The sequence below is a fragment of the Dendrobates tinctorius genome, unplaced genomic scaffold (assembly GCF_039654945.1).
Source record: "Dendrobates tinctorius isolate UK_male_01 unplaced genomic scaffold, ASM3965494v1 ptg000009l, whole genome shotgun sequence".
In the NCBI taxonomy this organism is placed as follows: domain Eukaryota; kingdom Metazoa; phylum Chordata; class Amphibia; order Anura; family Dendrobatidae; genus Dendrobates; species Dendrobates tinctorius.
Window position 1 is genome coordinate 21674510 of NW_027361677.1, and position 18551 is coordinate 21693060.

The 18551-nt window shown below is 47.8% G+C and overlaps 1 protein-coding gene across 1 annotated transcript; it reads left to right on the forward strand.

The window, feature by feature from the left end:
• Positions 1-313: 313 nt before the first annotated feature.
• SNTB2 (syntrophin beta 2) lies at positions 314-18050 on the forward strand. The gene is made up of 7 exons (XM_073584135.1): positions 314-992; positions 12260-12461; positions 12576-12771; positions 14011-14153; positions 15452-15648; positions 16240-16421; positions 17325-18050. The coding sequence occupies exons 1-7, from the start codon at positions 461-463 to the stop codon at positions 17415-17417; spliced, it is 1545 nt and encodes a 514-aa protein (XP_073440236.1). The 5' UTR covers positions 314-460; the 3' UTR covers positions 17418-18050.
• Positions 18051-18551: the final 501 nt, after the last annotated feature.

Consider the following 18551-nt stretch of genomic DNA (forward strand, 5'->3'; position numbering starts at 1 on the left):
TGCTGAAAAAAGACCAAAAGAATTGATATAACAAACTCAGCAGTTCTCATATTCATCCAGGATTAAAAAAAAAACATTGAATTACTGACAACGCCTAGCTTCTGTTTGCACTGCCAAAAAAAATGCAGAAAAAAATGCTGCATGTGAACACAGCCTTAGGAGGAAACTTTAGAAAAGCCATTTCTTCAGTTGTAATAAATATAAAGGCTCTAGAAAGTTTGGGAACAATTACTTCATGGGGGATACAAGTATTTGGTGGATCAGGAGGGAGGAGAGGTGTAAACTGATGGACTGGGGTGCGTTATTAAACCGCCTCTGTGGGACGTGTGACCTGTGCCTGGCCCCCTGCTGGCATGTGTGCTATTAGCCACCAGGTGGCGCTGCGCAGCGTGTGCGGGAGGAGGGAGCCGCCGCCGCCGCCGCTGACACTGGCAGGAAGTGTGCACGGGAGGCAGCGACCATGGCTGTGTGGACCCGAGCCTCCAAGTCCGGGCTCCTGGAGCTGCTGCTGCAGGACCACTGGGTGCGGGTGCAGGCGGAGCTCTCCGGGGAGGCCCTGAGCCTGACCTCGGAGCAGGAGCCGGCGGCACTCAATGGCATGAGCAATGGCACGGAGGTGGCCCCTGGCAGCCCCCGCAGGGGCCCCGGCCGCTCCGGGACCAGCTCCCCCCAGGCAGGCTCGGACTGCGGCTCGGAGTCAGGACTGGGGAGCCCCGGGGCCAGGTTCCCCCTGGACAGCCCGGAGCCGGCGAGGAGGGTGAGGGTGGTGAAGCAGGAGTTTGGCGGACTGGGCATCAGCATCAAGGGCGGCCAGGAGAACCACATGCCCATCCTCATCTCCAAGATCTTCCCGGGACTGGCGGCGGACAAGAGCCAGGCGCTGAGGGTGGGGGACGCCATCCTGTCCGTGAACGGTGCCGACCTGAGGCATGCCACCCACGACCAGGCTGTGCAGGTGCTGAAGAAGGCGGGCAAGGAGGTGACACTGGAAGGTGAGCTGCCGGGGGCTGTCTGCCAGGGGATAACAAGAGGACTGTCTACCAGGGAATAGCTGCCGGGGGACTGTCTACTGGGGCGCTGTCTGCCGGGGGCTGTCTACCAGGGAATAGCTACCAGGACTGTCTACCAGGGAATAGCTACCAGGGGCTGTCTACCAGGGAATAGCTATCAGGGACTGTCTACCAGGGAATAGCTATCAGGGACTGTCTACCAGGGAATAGCTATCAGGGACTGTCTACCAGGGAATAGCTACCAGGACTGTCTACCAGGGAATAGCTACCAGGGGCTGTCTACCAGGGAATAGCTACCGGGGGACTGTCTACCGGGGGCTGTCTGCCAGGGGATAACAAGAGGACTGTCTACCGGGGGACTGTCTGCCAGGGGATAACAAGAGGACTGTCTACCAGGGAATAGCTGCCGGGGGACTGTCTACCGGGGGCTGTCTGCCAGGGGATAACAAGAGGACTGTCTACCGGGGGACTGTCTGCCAGGGGATAACAAGAGGACTGTCTACCAGGGAATAGCTGCCGGGGGACTGTCTACTGGGGCGCTGTCTGCCGGGGGCTGTCTACCAGGGGCTGTCTACCAGGGAATAGCTACCAGGGACTGTCTACCAGGGAATAGCTACCAGGGACTGTCTACCAGGGAATAGCTATCAGGGACTGTCTACCAGGGAATAGCTACCAGGGACTGTCTGCCAGGGAATAGCTACCAGGGACTGTCTACCAGGGAATAGCTATCAGGGACTGTCTGCCAGGGAATAGCTACCAGGACTGTCTACCAGGGAATAGCTATCAGGGACTGTCTACCAGGGAATAGCTATCAGGGACTGTCTACCAGGGAATAGCTATCAGGGACTGTCTACCAGGGAATAGCTATCAGGGACTGTCTACCAGGGAATAGCTATCAGGGACTGTCTACCAGGGAATAGCTATCAGGGACTGTCTACCAGGGAATAGCTATCAGGGACTGTCTACCAGGGAATAGCTATCAGGGACTGTCTACCAGGGAATAGCTATCAGGGACTGTCTACCAGGGAATAGCTATCAGGGACTGTCTACCAGGGAATAGCTACCAGGACTGTCTACCAGGGAATAGCTACCAGGGGCTGTCTACCAGGGAATAGCTACCGGGGGACTGTCTGCCAGGGGATAACAAGAGGACTGTCTGCCAGGGACTGTCTACCGGGGACTGTCTACCAGGGGATAACAAGAGGACTGTCTACCAGGGAATAGCTGCCGGGGGACTGTCTACTGGGGCGCTGTCTGCCGGGGGCTGTCTGCCAGGGGATAACAAGAGGACTGTCTACTGGGGCGCTGTCTGCCGGGGGCTGTCTACCAGGGGGCTGTCTACCAGGGAATAGCTACCAGGGGGCTGTCTACCAGGGAATAGCTACCAGGGGCTGTCTACTGGGGCGCTGTCTGCCGGGGGCTGTCTACCAGGGGCTGTCTACCAGGGAATAGCTACCAGGGACTGTCTATCAGGGACTGTCTGCCAGGGAATAGCTACCAGGGACTGTCTACCGGGGGGCTGTCTGCCAGGGACTGTCTACCGGGAGACTGTCTACCAGGGGGCTGTCTGCCAGGGAATATCTACCAGGGACTGTCTACCGGGGGACTGTCTGCCAGGGAATAGCTACCAGGGACTGTCTGCCGGGGGCTGTCTGCCAGGGACTGTCTACCAGGGAATAGCTACCAGGGACTGTCTACCGGGGGACTGTCTACTGGGGCGCTGTCTGCCAGGGAATAGCTACCGGGGGGCTGTCTGCCAGGGACTGTCTACCGGGGGACTGTCTGCCAGGGAATAGCTACCAGGGACTGTCTACTGGGGCGCTGTCGGCCAGGGAATAGCTACCAGGCACTGTCTGCCAGGGAATAGCTACCAGGCACTGTCTACTGGGGCGCTGTCTGCCAGGGAATAGCTACCAGGGACTGTCTACTGGGGCGCTGTCTGCCAGGGAATAGCTACGGGGGGCTGTCTACCGGGGGGCTGTCTACTGGGGCGCTGTCTGCCAGGGAATAGCTACCAGGGACTGTCTACCAGGGGACTGTCTACTGGGGCGCTGTCTGCCAGGGAATAGCTACCGGGGGCTGTCTACCGGGGGGCTGTCTGCCAGGGACTGTCTGCCAGGGAATAGCTACCGGGGGACTGTCTACCGGGGGCTGTCTGCCAGGGAATAGCTACCGGGGGACTGTCTACCGGGGGCTGTCTGCCAGGGAATAGCTACCGGGGGACTGTCTACCGGGGGCTGTCTGCCAGGGAATAGCTACCGGGGGACTGTCTACCGGGGGCTGTCTGCCAGGGAATAGCTACCGGGGGCTGTCTACCGGGGGACTGTCTGCCAGGGAATAACTACCGGGGGCTGTCTACCGGGGGACTGTCTGCCAGGGAATAACTACCGGGGGCTGTCTGCCGGGGGACTGTCTGCCAGGGAATAACTACCGGGGGCTGTCTACCGGGGGACTGTCTGCCAGGGAATAGCTACCGGGGGACTGTCTGCCAGGGAATAGCTACCGGGGGACTGTCTGCCAGGGAATAGCTACCGGGGGACTGTCTACCGGGGGACTGTCTGCCAGGGAATAGCTACCGGGGGACTGTCTACCGGGGGACTGTCTGCCAGGGAATAGCTACCGGGGGACTGTCTACCGGGGGACTGTCTGCCAGGGAATAGCTACCGGGGGACTGTCTACCGGGGGACTGTCTGCCAGGGAATAGCTACCGGGGGACTGTCTACCGGGGGACTGTCTGCCAGGGAATAGCTACCGGGGGACTGTGTGCCAGGGAATAGCTACCGGGGGACTGTCTACCGGGGGGACTGTCTGCCAGGGAATAGCTACCGGGGGACTGTCTACCGGGGCACTGTCTGCCAGGGAATAGCTACCAGGCACTGTCTGCCGGGGGCTGTCTGCCGGGGGCTGTCTGCCGGGGGCTGTCTGCCGGGGGCTGTCTACCGGGGGACTGTCTACCAGGGGGTGTCTACCGGGGCACTGTCTACCAGGGAATAGCTACCAGGGACTGTCTACTGGGGCACACCGATCATGGATCCAGTGTCATTTCACTGGACTTCTCACTGGAACTTGCACTCCTTTTTTTTTTTCCTTCTAGTGGTTTTAGAATAAGTTTTTGGCAGAAACTGCGCCCCCTCTTGTCCATTGGCGGTGCCTGGTATTGCAGATTGGTGGCAAGATTGGGCACAACCCGTAGACACACAGCAGTATGTTATAAGAAAGTGATTCCTTGTACATGATTTCTATCAGCCACCAAGTGGGAATTTAAGAGACCCCCAGAAAGAACCTGACATGCCCATACACCTCCAGTCGCCCCGCATTACATGAACGCGCAGCTCGGACGAGTGCTGGATTTTTCCGATTGGCAGAGGGGAATAAGCTGACGCCGGACACTTCTGGGGAGCATTTTTCTCACCGATGGGACATGCTGAAATACAACATGCCCGATCCTTTCTCCCCATCATTATCATCCACAAGTAGAATGACAGTTATTGTAGGCTTTTCCCAAACTGATGGATCTATATATAATGGGGCAGTCCAGAAGCTGAGAGCGCTGGGTTGTAACGTCGGCCATGTTGGCTGTCACCCAGCTTTCCCAGCACCAGATATAACTTGGAGGTGACAGAAAAACATTTTTACCAGCTATTACTATTCTTACTCCTCTCCCGGTAACATTTCCTAAATACTATTGCACCACATAAAATGAAACTTGTGTTATACTGACCACACCCGAAACTTACTGGTTTCAAATTGCATAGATTTTCCTTGTTTTTTTGAATACCTGATTTTTAGTCATTTTCTTGCACTTCTGTCTATCACTTGTAAAATCTTAAGCAATAGGCAAAAAAAAAGTTAGTAGAAAACTGGATATTCGTGTTCCACTGACATGACTTGGAGAATATATCTGCCTGTATTATACTCACTATTCTGCTGGTGCAGTCACTGTGTACATACATTACATTACTGATCCTGAGTTACACCATGTATTATACCCCAGAGCTGCTCTCACTAATCTGCTGGTGCAGTCACTGTGTACATACATTACATTACTGATCCTGAGTTACATCCTGTATTATACTCCAGAGCTGCACTCACTATTCTGCTGGTGCAGTCACTGTGTACATATATTACATTACTGATCCTGAGTTACATCCTGTATTATACTCCAGAGCTGCACTCCCTATTCTGCTGGTGCAGTCACTGTGTACATACATTACATTACTGATCCTGAGTTACATCCTGTATTATACTCCAGAGCTGCTCTCACTATTCTGCTGGTGCAGTCACTGTGTACATACATTACTGATCCTGAGTTACATCCTGTATTATACTCCAGAGCTGCACTCCCTATTCTGCTGGTGCAGTCACTGTGTACATACATTACATTACTGATCCTGAGTTACATCCTGTATTATACTCCAGAGCTGCACTCACTATTCTGCTGGTGCAGTCTTTATTTTTTATTTATTTATTTATTTTTTTTAATGAAGCTTAAAATAAAGCCTAGTGAAAACACAAAAAACCTGCAGGTCAGTTCTTATAAGCGAATCCTGGAGGAAATGTTTCCAAATTAGACACTATAGAATCAAAAGGCTGCAGAGCACACCTCAGGAAAATAACTCTTAAAAGTTTCTTCAGCAAAGAAATATTATGTTCACCCAGCTGTAGTTTACTGTACATGTATTAACCCAATAAATGAAAAACGTGCAGTCCCCCCCCTTTTTTTTTTTTTTTATAACCAGCAAAGGTAAAGTAGACAGCTGTGAGCAATATTATCAGGCTGGGAAGGTCCATGGTTATTGGGCAATTCCCATCCTAAAAATACCAGCACCAGCCCGCAGCCGCCCCAAAAGTAGTGCATGACACTTCGCCTCAGCTCTTGGAGCAGTGGCAATTTGGGTAATGGTAGTTCGAGTTAATAACAGCTGTGGTTTGTCAAAATTCCCAGCTGCCATCAACCCCTGGGGTTAGTGATAGGGAGGTGTCTATGAGACACCCCCATTACTAACCCAGTAATTAAATGAAAAAAACACATAGGAAAAAATAGCGGTCACGTTCCTGCTATTCGCAGACGCTGGAGGCAACGCGGAACGTAGACTGTATCGGACTTGGGTGGAAACATTTTGGGTAATAATTTGGCGAACAAGGGATTGTCTCCTTTTTTATTTTTTTTTTAGTTTTCCATTTCTTTACTACTTTGCATTCGTTGGATTATGGCAGACCTGCATAGGATTTTTTTTTTTTTTCAATAAATTGGTGATAGAGGGATTTTTCTGTGTATATGTGTTATTACCAGGTTAGTAATGGGGGTGTCTGATGGACACCTCTCAATTAATAACGCAAGGGCTTGATCACAGCTGTCAACAACCCCAACTACCATTACCGCGATCGCCACCGCATCAGGGCAAACAGGAAGAGCTAGGCAAAATGCAGGAATTGGCGCATCGAATGTGACGTGCCAATTCTGGGGTGGCTGGGATGGGTCCAACAACCAGAGATCTTCCCAACCTGATATTAGCCTGTAGCTGTCTGCTTTACCTGTACTGGTTATTAAAAAAAAAAAAAACGGGGGGACTCAATGTCGTTTTTTTAAAATATTTATTAGGTTAAATCGGGCTAAACAAGACACCTGATTTAAACGCCCTCATAGCACATGTACTTTTTTCGCAGTGGCAAAAAAAAAACTACAGTAGGCATGAGATTTCAATTACCGATAATCCCATTCACATATACTGTACGATGCAGTGAAAATACGCTTTGTCCAGAATGCTAGTATTCCTGATCCTGGGCATGCAGCCTTAGATGCCGACCGTAACTTGAAGACACGTCGGGAAACCGGTGGTGTGTGTTTTTTGTTTTTGTTTTTTTTGTTTATTTTTTTTATTGTATTGTCTTTTGCAGTAACTTTTTTGTTTTATACATTTCATATATAACATAATGGTGGTTTCAGGCTAAAGAATGGAAAGGTCATTTCTTTTAGCCTCTTCACGGCTGAAAGAAGTGACAAAAGAGGAATCATGTGTATATCAAAGTCGTTAGGACATTACAGTATATTTGCTCGTTCTTTTTCTGGTGTGTTGTAGGCGGAATCTGTTTGAAAAATACACCGGAAAAAAATAGGTAAAAAACTTAGAATTTTGGGAAGAGTTTCCCAAACCTATTTAGGAGCATTTTGGACTGATTCTGCTCTATAACAAGTAAAAAAGAAAAACTGTCCCAAAAAAACCCCAATGTGAACATAGCTAAAAGCTCTCCAAAAACTTCCCCCTCCACTTCCCCAAATCAAAGGTTCACAAAAGAAAAAAATCCATATGCAACATCTTGGTTGCATCGGGTTTGTATGGGTACGTTGCAGGTATTACCCTAGGGAGCTGTATTTCATTGTGTAACATTATAAACTATTGATGTATAAAATCGGATTTCATGTGGACACACGGGTGAAAATCGTCCTCGTTTTCTGGATGAAAATCTAATGATTTTTTTAATAGGCTCGTCGTGACTCTGGACAAAGGCGATTCCATTTGGAAAAACACCTCGTTTTTAAAATTTTCATAAAAAAAAAAAGCTCAGTGTGAACATAGCCAAAGACATCACACATCATCTGGCAGCCTCCGAGAGGAGAAACTGTCCCCTCAAAATCTGATTTCCCAGATGCCTGTTTGCACTCATTCGGAATCGTTGATGCTGTCTATTAAGCTCCGAGGGTCGCCCCGATCCGGCAGACTATTCTTCTTATATCTGTGGGCTGTAAATACGCAGGTTTGTCCCAGAAATCAGGGTGCGTTCCTGTAAAGGATTTTTATTTATTCATTTTTTTTTTTAGTAGACGCTCCTCTTTGCCCAGTTCCATGGAGCTGCCAAAAAAACAGAACTTTTCTGCAGCCGCCTTAACCCTTTCCATGCAGAATTCTCCCCCGCGGCCTCGCGCTTGGCTACCAGAACGGACAGATTTGCGGAGTCCGCTCCTGACAATACTAATCGGTCTTAACTCGGCATTAATATTAATACCCCTCCAGCCCCCGCTGATGGCTGCTGTCGCCTTATAGAGAACATCTGTGTATGCGATTTCACCCGAAAAGTGGGAAGATTACAGCAGCGGTGTCGTTACAGTGGGATTATTTCATTCTCTGGGTCCCTGATTGGTGGAACCCATAGGGTAGGCTACGACGGGGCGCCGATAACCCTAATCCTACACAATTACAGGAATTAGGGCTCCATGAAATGGTTAAAAAAATGGGGGTTTGGTAGAGGGAGCTGCAATATTTTAACATTTTCATAAACTATTAATGGCGGTGATGCGGTCTGCGATACTTAAGATTTGGCGCCATCTTTCACAGCATTGAAAAGTATCCACCAAGTCTTAGGTTTTACAAGGGACTGCCTGCTGTAGGACTACAACTCCCAGCATTGGCAGCAGCACAAATCTCCTCTTCTTGCGGTTTGCTACAATGTGTCAGTCTGTAGTCTTTCTTAGTTTTGCCCTTATGTAGCAAACATTCAGGATATGACTTGGGCTGTGTGCACACATGTAGTATTTGCAGCAGATTTTTCTGCACCAAAAGCCAGACTACTGGCAAAAAGTGTCTCGGTGCCATGCTCCCATCCCCATAACTATGATCGCGGATGGTAAGGACATGCTGAGAGTTGTAGTTCTACAAGCACTGGAGAGGCACAGTTTTGAGACCACCGGTGTAACGATAAACTACAGACCTCCATGTCCCTCTCCCCCCACAGATGGAGGCATGTAGAGAGCTCAGCAGCTGGGAGCGGCCAGGTCTCTCGGCGCTGGGTGTGCCGTGTATGGAGCCAGCATATGCTCCACATGTGACCAACACATAAATGTTACAAGATGCCGATGTTTACTCGGCGCTGTAAAACTTTCGCAGATGGTTAAAGTTTGGGAGTTCTCATGAAAAACACAGCACCAAATATCATGTAAATTGTAGTATACATAGATCTGCATTGGAGCTGTATACACAAAACAGTATATATATATATATTTTTATTTTTTTTGTAATATTGGAAAGTTGCACACTTTTTTTTTTTTATTATTTCCTTCTGTTTCAGATACTTGATAAATATATTTATTTTCCTTTTTGTCACGTTTTGAGAATTTCATATGCAATGGGGAAAATAGCATTGCAAGTTTGCCCAGAACGAGAGGTGCATTTCTTCGCTGGCGTCCCTAGTATATCTGATCATGGGAAAAACATGGCTGTTTTCTTGCCAAATCAGGGACATGGGTCCACAGGTTGTCAAGTATTGCAGATTTATTTCTTGGAACTGCAATACCATGCACAACCTGCAGTAAAGGGTGGCGCCATTTCTGGAATGTTGAATTTTTAATCCTAAGTAACCGTGTTCATGATATTGGTAAAGTGATGATCCATGTGAGGGTGAATATTCGCCTCCAGAGGAAAGGTAATTTCTCCTCCTTCTAGTAAATGCTGTATCGTACAGTGTTTTATATGTTGCACTTTGATCCGCTCTCTAATAAATGTGGATTATAGCAGTGTCCTTCTGTTCTCTGCATCTACTGGCTAGTGCCTCTAGAAACTACTTATGCCATATTATCTATAGTCTTACCAGTCTACTTTTTAAATCTAGTCTAAAGGGTGACATGCCAGTGTAAGGAGACTTTAAGGCCATGCAATGCTCATCTGTGGGGAAAAATGTGCAACTTGCCTCTTCACAGAGCTCAAATTGACTTTTAGGATAGCTTCTTCCATCCAGGAGGTGTCAGTAGAGTACAAATCCTCTTCCCCTTTATATTACCCTTTAAATGGTGTAACCAGTAGTCTTGCCAAATCCTTTGGGGGCAGCAGCAGAGTCATCAGAATCCTAAAACCTCAGGCAAAAGGGATTTGGCAAATGCCTTTAGGTGATGCCAGTCAGCTTCTTCAGTATAGGTTCTGGTGGGGTATATTGGTTTACTCAAGGGTGTGCAGATAGCACTAATTGAAGAGCACCAGAAATCAATTCAGGGGTATTGAGTGCAGCCTGCAGTCCTTCTGGAAAGGACAGGTGGGTGGAGCTTCTGGAATAGAGCCCTGTCAGTCATTGGCTTCCCTCCAATCAAGGCTCACATGGTTCTTCCCCCTGAAGTGCTGCTGACATGTCCTTTTCAGAAGGACTCAAACCTTTATTCAGGAATTTCTTACAAGTGACAGCCATGTATAAATGGTGATGCAATTAGTCCCCCCAAAGAAAGTGGTGCCCCACAGTCAGTTGATTGCAGGGGAAAGTATGTGTTACACAGCCGTTATTGGGAAAAATGGGACAGTCACTCATTCCAGTACCTCTTCTCTGGGGGTACTGAATGGTCCACCGAACTAACATCAATTTCTTTTGGCTCAGATGGACAACTATGAAATTTTCTTTATCTATCTTCTTGCCAAATTTGGCAGAAAAATCCCAAAAGTAGGAACATTGGGTACAAGAGTGACCTTAGCGTTCATGTCGGATACAAAAACGCTGTTGTGAAACCAGGGCTGTGGAGTCGGTAAGCCAAACCTGCGACTCCGACTCCTCAATTTCCCTTACACCGACTCCAACTCCGACTCCACGACTCCGACTCCGACTCCACGACTCCGACTCCGACTCCCACACATATTGCTTATATTTAAGTGAAAAATTTATTGTAGTACAATGTGAACCTCAGACATTTAATCATTTTTATGATCCAATAATCAAGATATTTAGATAGAACAGAATATATATTGTGTACTACCTGGTTTTCATTCTTTTTGGTACAGATACGATATGGATAGACAGATATGGATAAATGGATAGACCAGATTTCTAATCTGCTTTTGCTATTGAAAACATTATCTATGAGCTCAAAAACCTTTCAGGAGATGCAGTTTTTTAAAAAGATGATCAACTTTTGCAGCTGAAAAACGTATCCTGAAAAAACACAGGAAAAACGCTGTGTGTGAATGTAGCCTTAGATCAGGAATAGAACAGTCATTTATAGGACATTTCATAACTTTCCCAAACTTCTATGAAAAAATATTCAGCACATCCTGCATTGAATTACTGTACCCAATTTATTATATATTTTAGGAGTCGGTCCATTTTATACCGACTCCAACTCCGACTCCGACTCCACCAAAATGAGCACCGACTCCACGACTCCGACTCCTACTCCACAGCCCTGTGTGAAACTACAACCTCCAACATTTAGGGTCAAGACATGCTGTGAGTTGTAGTTCCACAACAGCTGGAGCCCACTGATAAACAATGCCACTGCCTCCCTCGTCACCCAGCTGTGGACCCCAATCTCCTCCTCCTTCTGGAGTCAGGTTATGCTGGGACTTGTAGTTTCACAACAGCTGGAGCCCACTGATAAACAATGCCACTGCCTCCCTCATCACCCAGCTATGGACCCCAATCTCCTCCTCCTTCTAGAGTCAGGTTATGCTGGGACTTGTAGTTTCACAACAGATGGAAATCCACAGACTGTCGATGATAAACAATCAATGCTCTGGGTCACCCACCTTTATCAATATCCAGCTTTTCAGGAGTTTTTGGAAAGCTGAGTGGTGCCTTAAATGGGGGTCCATCACCCAACTTTCCATGAAACAGATTTTTAGCAAGAATGGCTGTGGAATACAGCGACTTATCTTGGCTGCACATGACCGTTCTATCCTTAGCGGCTGCTGGTATTGGAGCGAGACCCTTCGGTGCCCCCCTTTCCCCTTGTCTGCGCCTCTCCATTTATAACACCATGCGATCCCTCTCTCCCTTATATGGAGACTCTCCCTAATCCTCCCTTATTCTGCAGCAAGCCATATAATCTGCAGTGAGATAGCAGCTTCAGACCAGATTAACCCCTGATGTCCCCGAGGAGCGAACCGGGCTGGCAGAGGCGTGGGGGGGATGTAAGACGCCTGGCAGCCTCCATCAGTTTGGCATCATTCTTTCACGCTATATTTATTCTGGGGACCCCATTTAAGAGAAAATTGTGAAGTTTTTCTTAAGCCTTTTTTTTTCCTCCCCCCGCTTTGTCGCATTACTCGCATCTTATGCAACATCCAGGAACAATTTCATTGTGAAATCCATAACATCAGCAGTCATAGAAAATATGAGTCATTAAGGTGATAAAAATGTTCCAATAAGTGTAAGTGACCTCAATTACAGCTTTAACCAATGTTGTCACCAAGCTTTTCCAGGATCCTGAATGGCAATGTAATTGCTGTATGCATGCGCCATATTAACCCTCTAATTCTCCAACCTTCTCTTCTCCACAGTGCGTTTCCTGCAGGACGTGTCCCCCTATATTCGGAAGGCGTCCCTGGTGGGTGATCTTCCCTGGGACAGTGGTGACCTCCGCAGTCCAGCGCACAGCGATGCATCTGGTTCCCCCAAACATGGTCCCAGGGATTGCAAGGTCATTCCCTTAAAAATGTGTTACGCTGCGAGAAATCTGAGCATGTACGATCCCGAGGGACGGTCAGTGACACTGTGTGCGTGGCTCCAATGTTCCTGTTTGTCTCCGTAGGAGGTACATGTAGCGGTGTGCCTCGCGCCTCTGCTCCGTGCCTCTTATGTCTACATCTCTTCCAGGCTGGTAGAGCTGCGCTCGCCGGATGGATGTCACTCTCTGGTGCTCCGCTGCAGGGATTCGGCTTCCGCTCTGTCATGGTCACAGGCCTTGCACAATAACATCACAGCTCTGCTGCCGCAGGTCCTGGCGGAGACCCAGTGCATGCTGGGAGCTGCGACCGATGAACTCAGATATTTAGGCTGGGTGGCTGAGCAGGTGCGTATATGGTCTAATATGTACTCCATACATGATCGCCGAGGAACTGACGGCCGAGACCCCCTCCGATATTGAGAACAGTGTCCACGCTGACCACCACTCCATTCACTTATATGGGAAAGATGGCGACCATCGATCCTGTACACAGTGAGTGGAGCAATAGTTACGCATATATGCTCTGTTTGTTCACACAGCGGACTTTGGGGTCCGTTTTCTCAGGATTGGTGGGGGTCCTAGCAATTATATGTTTATCATATATTCTGTAGCTATATTAATGCAACAACCCCTTTAAAATGATATTGATAAATTTTGCATATTTCTAGTCAGTGTTATATTTCACCATTATGAAGAACTCTGCCTGCTGTCAGTAAATGAGGACGATTTACAGATCTAGCACTTCTCACAACTGAGAAGCCCTCACATATACCCTATATACATTGAGTCCCACAAAGCCCCCAATATACATTGTGAGCCCCACATAGCCTCCTATATACAGTGTGAGCCCCCATATAGCCTCCTATATACAGTCTGAGCCCCTACATAGCTCAATATATTCAGTATGAGGCCCCACATAGTGTTCTATATACATTGTGAGCCCCCACATAGCCTCCAATATACAGTGTGAGCCCCTATGTATAGTATGATCCCTGACATAGCCTCCTATATACATTGCAAGCATGCATTTGCCTCCTATCTACACTGTGAGGGAGCACATTGTCCTAAAATACAGTATGAACTCTGACATGGCCTCTTATATACATGCATATATCCCATACATGGATAAAAAAAAGAACAAAACACATACTCGCCTCGCTCCCGTTCCTCCAGCGCTCTGCTCCTTTGCACTGACTCTTCGCACAGTAGACACAATGTAATGACGTCATCACATCTGCTGCCTCAGTGATCGGTAGAAGGAGCCGGCCGCTCTCCTCCACCAATGTATTCACCGTTGTCTGCATCCTGAGGATGGGGGTAATATCGGGACATGGGCCATTGTAAGCGTGGACATGATGCGGCCCATGGGTCACTGTTTTCAGCCCTTTGGTTGTCTCAGTCCGCGGCCTGCATCAGCCAGAGGACCAGATGTGACCCACCGTCCTCACTTTGTCCAGGTCTGTTCTAAACTGAATGCATTAATGCAAACTCCAGGCTATGATAACTATTGCAGTATTTTCGCTTTTGACTAAAGTGGCTGATAACCGAGGCCTGTGTACTGACCCTCATTATTTTCCACCCCAGATCTCTCAGGACGATGGACGGGCTTTATGGCATGCCATGCTTGCCGTTGTTTCCCAGAAGGATTTTCTTCTCTTTGAGGCAATGCCCAAGACTCGGGAAGAGTGGGCGCACCCCAAGCACAAGCTGCCGCTTATCTCCACAAGGTAATAGTCATGAAAATGTAGCTTTGGAAACCCACGGAATTCATTATCTTAATGCTCTACTTATCTTTTATGTTTGCCCACTGATTGGAGTGTATAAGGACGGGGACTGTCATGTTCTTGGGTGTCCGATGGAATTAACATAAAGGGGTTGTCCACTACCAGAAAATTCCCTAATAATGACCCTAGGCAGGTGAAAAATATAGAAAAAAAAATTTAAACTCTCCTCCCGCACCAGCGCTGCTAGTTCGTCTGCCGGGTCCAATATCCAGCATGTGAGTAATGCAGACTCTCAGCGGGAGGGTGACTTTAACAAAAAAAATTTGTTTTTTTTTTTTCCACTTTTTTTTTTTTTTTCCCCCACTTCCTTTGGCCTAATAATAAGGGTTTCCAGTTGTGGACAACCCCTTTGATATAAAATCTTCTGCTGTCTTTTTTAGAGGTGAAATTTGCTTAGATTTCTGCAGCAAGATCTGCACGATTTTGCTACAGACCTTCCCACAATTTGGAATCTTGATTGTTGCTTTTGGCAATATCTGTAATTTTCCCAGAAATGGCACCACTCTTTGTTTAAATCTGTCACTTTTTTTTTCTTTTGACTCTCAGCTGCCGCCACTGACATCAGGGGCTTATCTACAGCATTCTGTAATGCTGTAGATAAGCCCCCGATGTAACCTGAAAGAGAAGAAAAACACGTTAGATTATACTCACCGGGGTGGGGGGGCAGTCCGGTCCGATGGGTGTCGCGGTCCGGTCCGACACCTCCCACCTTCATACAATGCAGTCCTCTTCTTCCCTTCCTGTAGTGGCTTTCCCTGTTGAGGGCAGAGCAGTGTCCTGCAGTGTGCAGGCGTCGGGAGAGGTCTGGCGCCTGCGCATTGCAGTATTGTGCTCTGCCCTCAACAGGGCAGAGCAGTGCGCCTGCGCCGGAGCCACTACAGGAAGGGAAGAACAGGACGGCATCGCATGAAGATGGGGGAAGCCGGGCCGTGACACCCATTGGACCGGACCTCCCCCTCCGGTGAGTATAATCTAGCGTGTTTTTCTTCTCTTTGAGGTTACATCGGGGGCTTATCTACAGCATTACAGAATGCTGTAGATAAGCCACTGATGTCAGTGGAGGCAGCTGAGAGTCAAAAAAAGGGTGACAGATTCCCTTTAAAGCCTGGTATTACAGCTCAGGCCGGGCAGTAATTCCAAACTCAGCCCGTAGACCAGAATGGTGCTATGGTCACATCTTTCACTACCTAGTATATTGTATCGTTGTGTTATTGTGCCATGTATCGCTTTGTCTTTCTCAGGTTGGTGCACTCGGGACTCGGGCAGAACTCGCCTTCTCTCGGGCCACATCTAACATTCGCCACTCGTACAGGGTATCCTCAGGGAATCGATATGCGCGTTTTCCGCGTGGAGAATCAACGGGATCTTTCCGCCTGGACGAGAGCGCTGGTGCAGGGGTGTCACACGTCGGCTGAACTCACGAGAGAGGTCACAGTTAGTAAGTGTTTTTTTTCGGTTGTACATAACTGTGCTTGCTGTCAATAAATGAGAAAATTCATGTTTACGTGCACATGGTGATTAGGGTCTGAGTTTTCCAGGGTGTTTAATTTATAGAGAATCATCTACAATAGGTGCAATTGTAGCAAACTCTCAGCTGTGAGAAGTATCATCTAATGGGGAGTGTCTTTTCTGTTTCTTGTATATATTCTAGTAGACCCCTTAAATTTAGGCCAGCCTGAATTATAAATGCTCACTGCTAATACATATACCAGTGCACATACTTCTTGACGATCTTTGGGCAAGATTCCTTAGTCCTGCTAAGGATTCAGGAATACTGTCGGAGTTCCCAGCATTCTGTCATCACCCCATATATAACATTGGGAGGATTTGGCTATGAAACCATTTACATGAGAGAAATTGTGGGTCCCCTTGAAGACACATGGTGCGTGGTATTGGCCTTCATATCCTTTTAGCCTCTTGAATTATAGAAAATTTAATTTACAGATGGATAAAACAATCTCCAGTATTCCATGTATTCCTCATGTCCTAATGTATCACCATAACACATTGCTATTCTACCTATCACCAGGCTGCTCTTTACGCGGGGAATCAGTCTCTCTCTCCATCCATTATGACACCGGATTCACATTGTGCCGGGGAGGCCCTTCTGGTCCCGTCATGTACAGATACCCGTTCGAGAAGCTTCGTATGTCAGCTGATGATGGGACCAAAAATCTTTATCTGGACTTTGGTGGACCAGAAGGAGAACTGGTAAGAGATGAGTGTATTAATATAATTAATATTTAGTGTATAACATACTGATGGAGCATCTGTACCTGACACCCATAGACAAATGCATATGTAGCCGTGCTGCTTATGGCGCCTCTGGTCCACAGGCTCTGCCCCCTGATTGCACTGGCTGCTGACCCCCAGACGCTACTCCTGATTGTGCTGGCTGCCAGTCTCTACCCCCTGATTGCACTGGCTGCTGACCCCCAGGCTCTGCCCCTTGACTGTGCTGGCTGCCAGGCTCTGCCCCCTGATTGCGCTGGCTGCTGACCCCCAGGCTCTGCCTCCTGATTGTGCTGGCTGCTGGCCGCCAGGCTCTACCCCCTGATTTCACTGGTTTCTGGCCCCCAGGCTCTACCCCCTAATTGCACTGGCTGCTGTCCCGATTGTGCTGGCTGCTGGCCGCCAGGCTCTACCCCCTGATTTTGCTGGTTGCTGGCCCCCAGGCACTGCCCCCTGATTGCGCTAGCTGCTGGCCCCCAGGCTCTGCCCCCTGTGATGGCCGCTGGTGCCTAGTCTCTGCCCCCCTGATCATTTGGGCAGTTTCGCCCAGGCTGTGCACACTGATCGTGCCAGCCACTGGACCCCAGAATCTGGACACTGATTGTGCTGGCTGCTGACCCCCAGGCTCTGCCCCCTGTGATGGCCGCTGGTGCCTAGTCTATGCCCCCCTGATCATTTGGGCAGTTTCGCCCAGGCTGTGCACACTGATCGTGCCAGCCACTGGACCCCAGAATCTGGACACTGATTGTGCTGGCTGCTGGTTCCCAGGCTCTGCCCCCTGATCGTGACCACTGATACGCCTTCCTCTAGCTATATTGAACTTCAATCATATAGTAGTTATATCACTTCTGTAGTAATAATTTTTTTTCCCCAACTTTTTAGGCTCTGGATTTGCACACGTGTCCGAAACCAGTTGTTTTCCTGTTACACACATTCCTTTCTGCTAAGGTCACCCGGATGGGTCTGCTGGTGTGACCCTAGAGTGCCCTCTGCAATCTCTGCCTTTCAGCGACAATCACAACACGTAATGAAGGACCACGCAGAGCTATCGCTCATACCAAATGTATTATGACCTGGGAGCCATACTGTCTTACGAGAGCGCTGATCCACAGGACCCCCTCCTCCCAAAGATGTGAGCGCACTAGCTACAACCAGAATTTACCGTTATACTGAGACTTTTGCTGTTCGTTTTGTCTGGCGAGGTCCGCCTTACCCTAGAACTACGGTGTTCGTCCCCTTTTTTCACTACAATGACTGAAGTTTTCCTCTGGGAATATGAAGCCATATTGTTTTTATGACCAAAGTGCCTTTTATGTTATTGCTGCCTTAAATTTTTATTACGCACAAATCATATTTATAGAGGATATAGATATATATATACATACGTATAGATCTACACACATTCCTGCACCACTACATAACACATATACAATATCTAGACGCAGGTTCCCCGCGAGCAGCCATGAGACACCATTTTAGGATTCTTTGGCCGCCTCCGGGTCTCTGTTTAGACCAAAGATTATACTGAGCAGGAATATCTGTTATGTATTGTGCAAAAGATGACTTGCTTCAACAAAAAATATACAAAATATACATCATTTTAAAGGATTTATTTTGTCTCTCATTTTTCCATAACTCTTCAACAATTACGCATACAGTGGGTACCGAAAGTATTCAGACCCCTCTAAGTTTTTCACTCTTTCATTGCAGCTATTTGGTAAATTCAAAAAAGTTCATTTTTTTTCTCATTAGTGTACACTCTGCACCCCATCTTGACTGGAAAAAAAAACAAATATAGAAATTTTTGCAAATTTATTAACCCCTTAAGCCCCAAGGGTGGTTTGCACGTTAATGACCAGGCCAATTTTTTCAATTCTGACCACTGTCCCTTTATAAGGTAATAACTCTGAAACGCTTCCATGGATCCCGGTGATTCTGGCATTGTTTTCTCGTGACATATTGTACTTCATGTTAGTGGTAAAATTTCATTCAAATAACTTGCGTTTATTTGTGAAAAAAATGGAAATTTGGCGAAAATTTAGAAAAAAAAAAAAAAATCAAATCTAAAAGTGAATAATTTGCGCTAGCAGGATACCATTCAGAGGTTTC

What these genes read in the sequence shown, in the direction of transcription:
- SNTB2 (XM_073584135.1), top strand. Translation starts at nt 461, where the DNA reads ATGGCTGTGTGGACCCGAGCCTCCAAGTCCGGGCTCCTGGAGCTGCTG. An exon ending in CAAGGAGGTGACACTGGAAG is followed by an intron (nt 993 to 12,259) that starts GTGAGCTGCCGG and finishes TCTTCTCCACAG; the next exon opens with TGCGTTTCCTGCAGGACGTG. An exon ending in ATGTACGATCCCGAGGGACG is followed by an intron (nt 12,462 to 12,575) that starts GTCAGTGACACT and finishes CATCTCTTCCAG; the next exon opens with GCTGGTAGAGCTGCGCTCGC.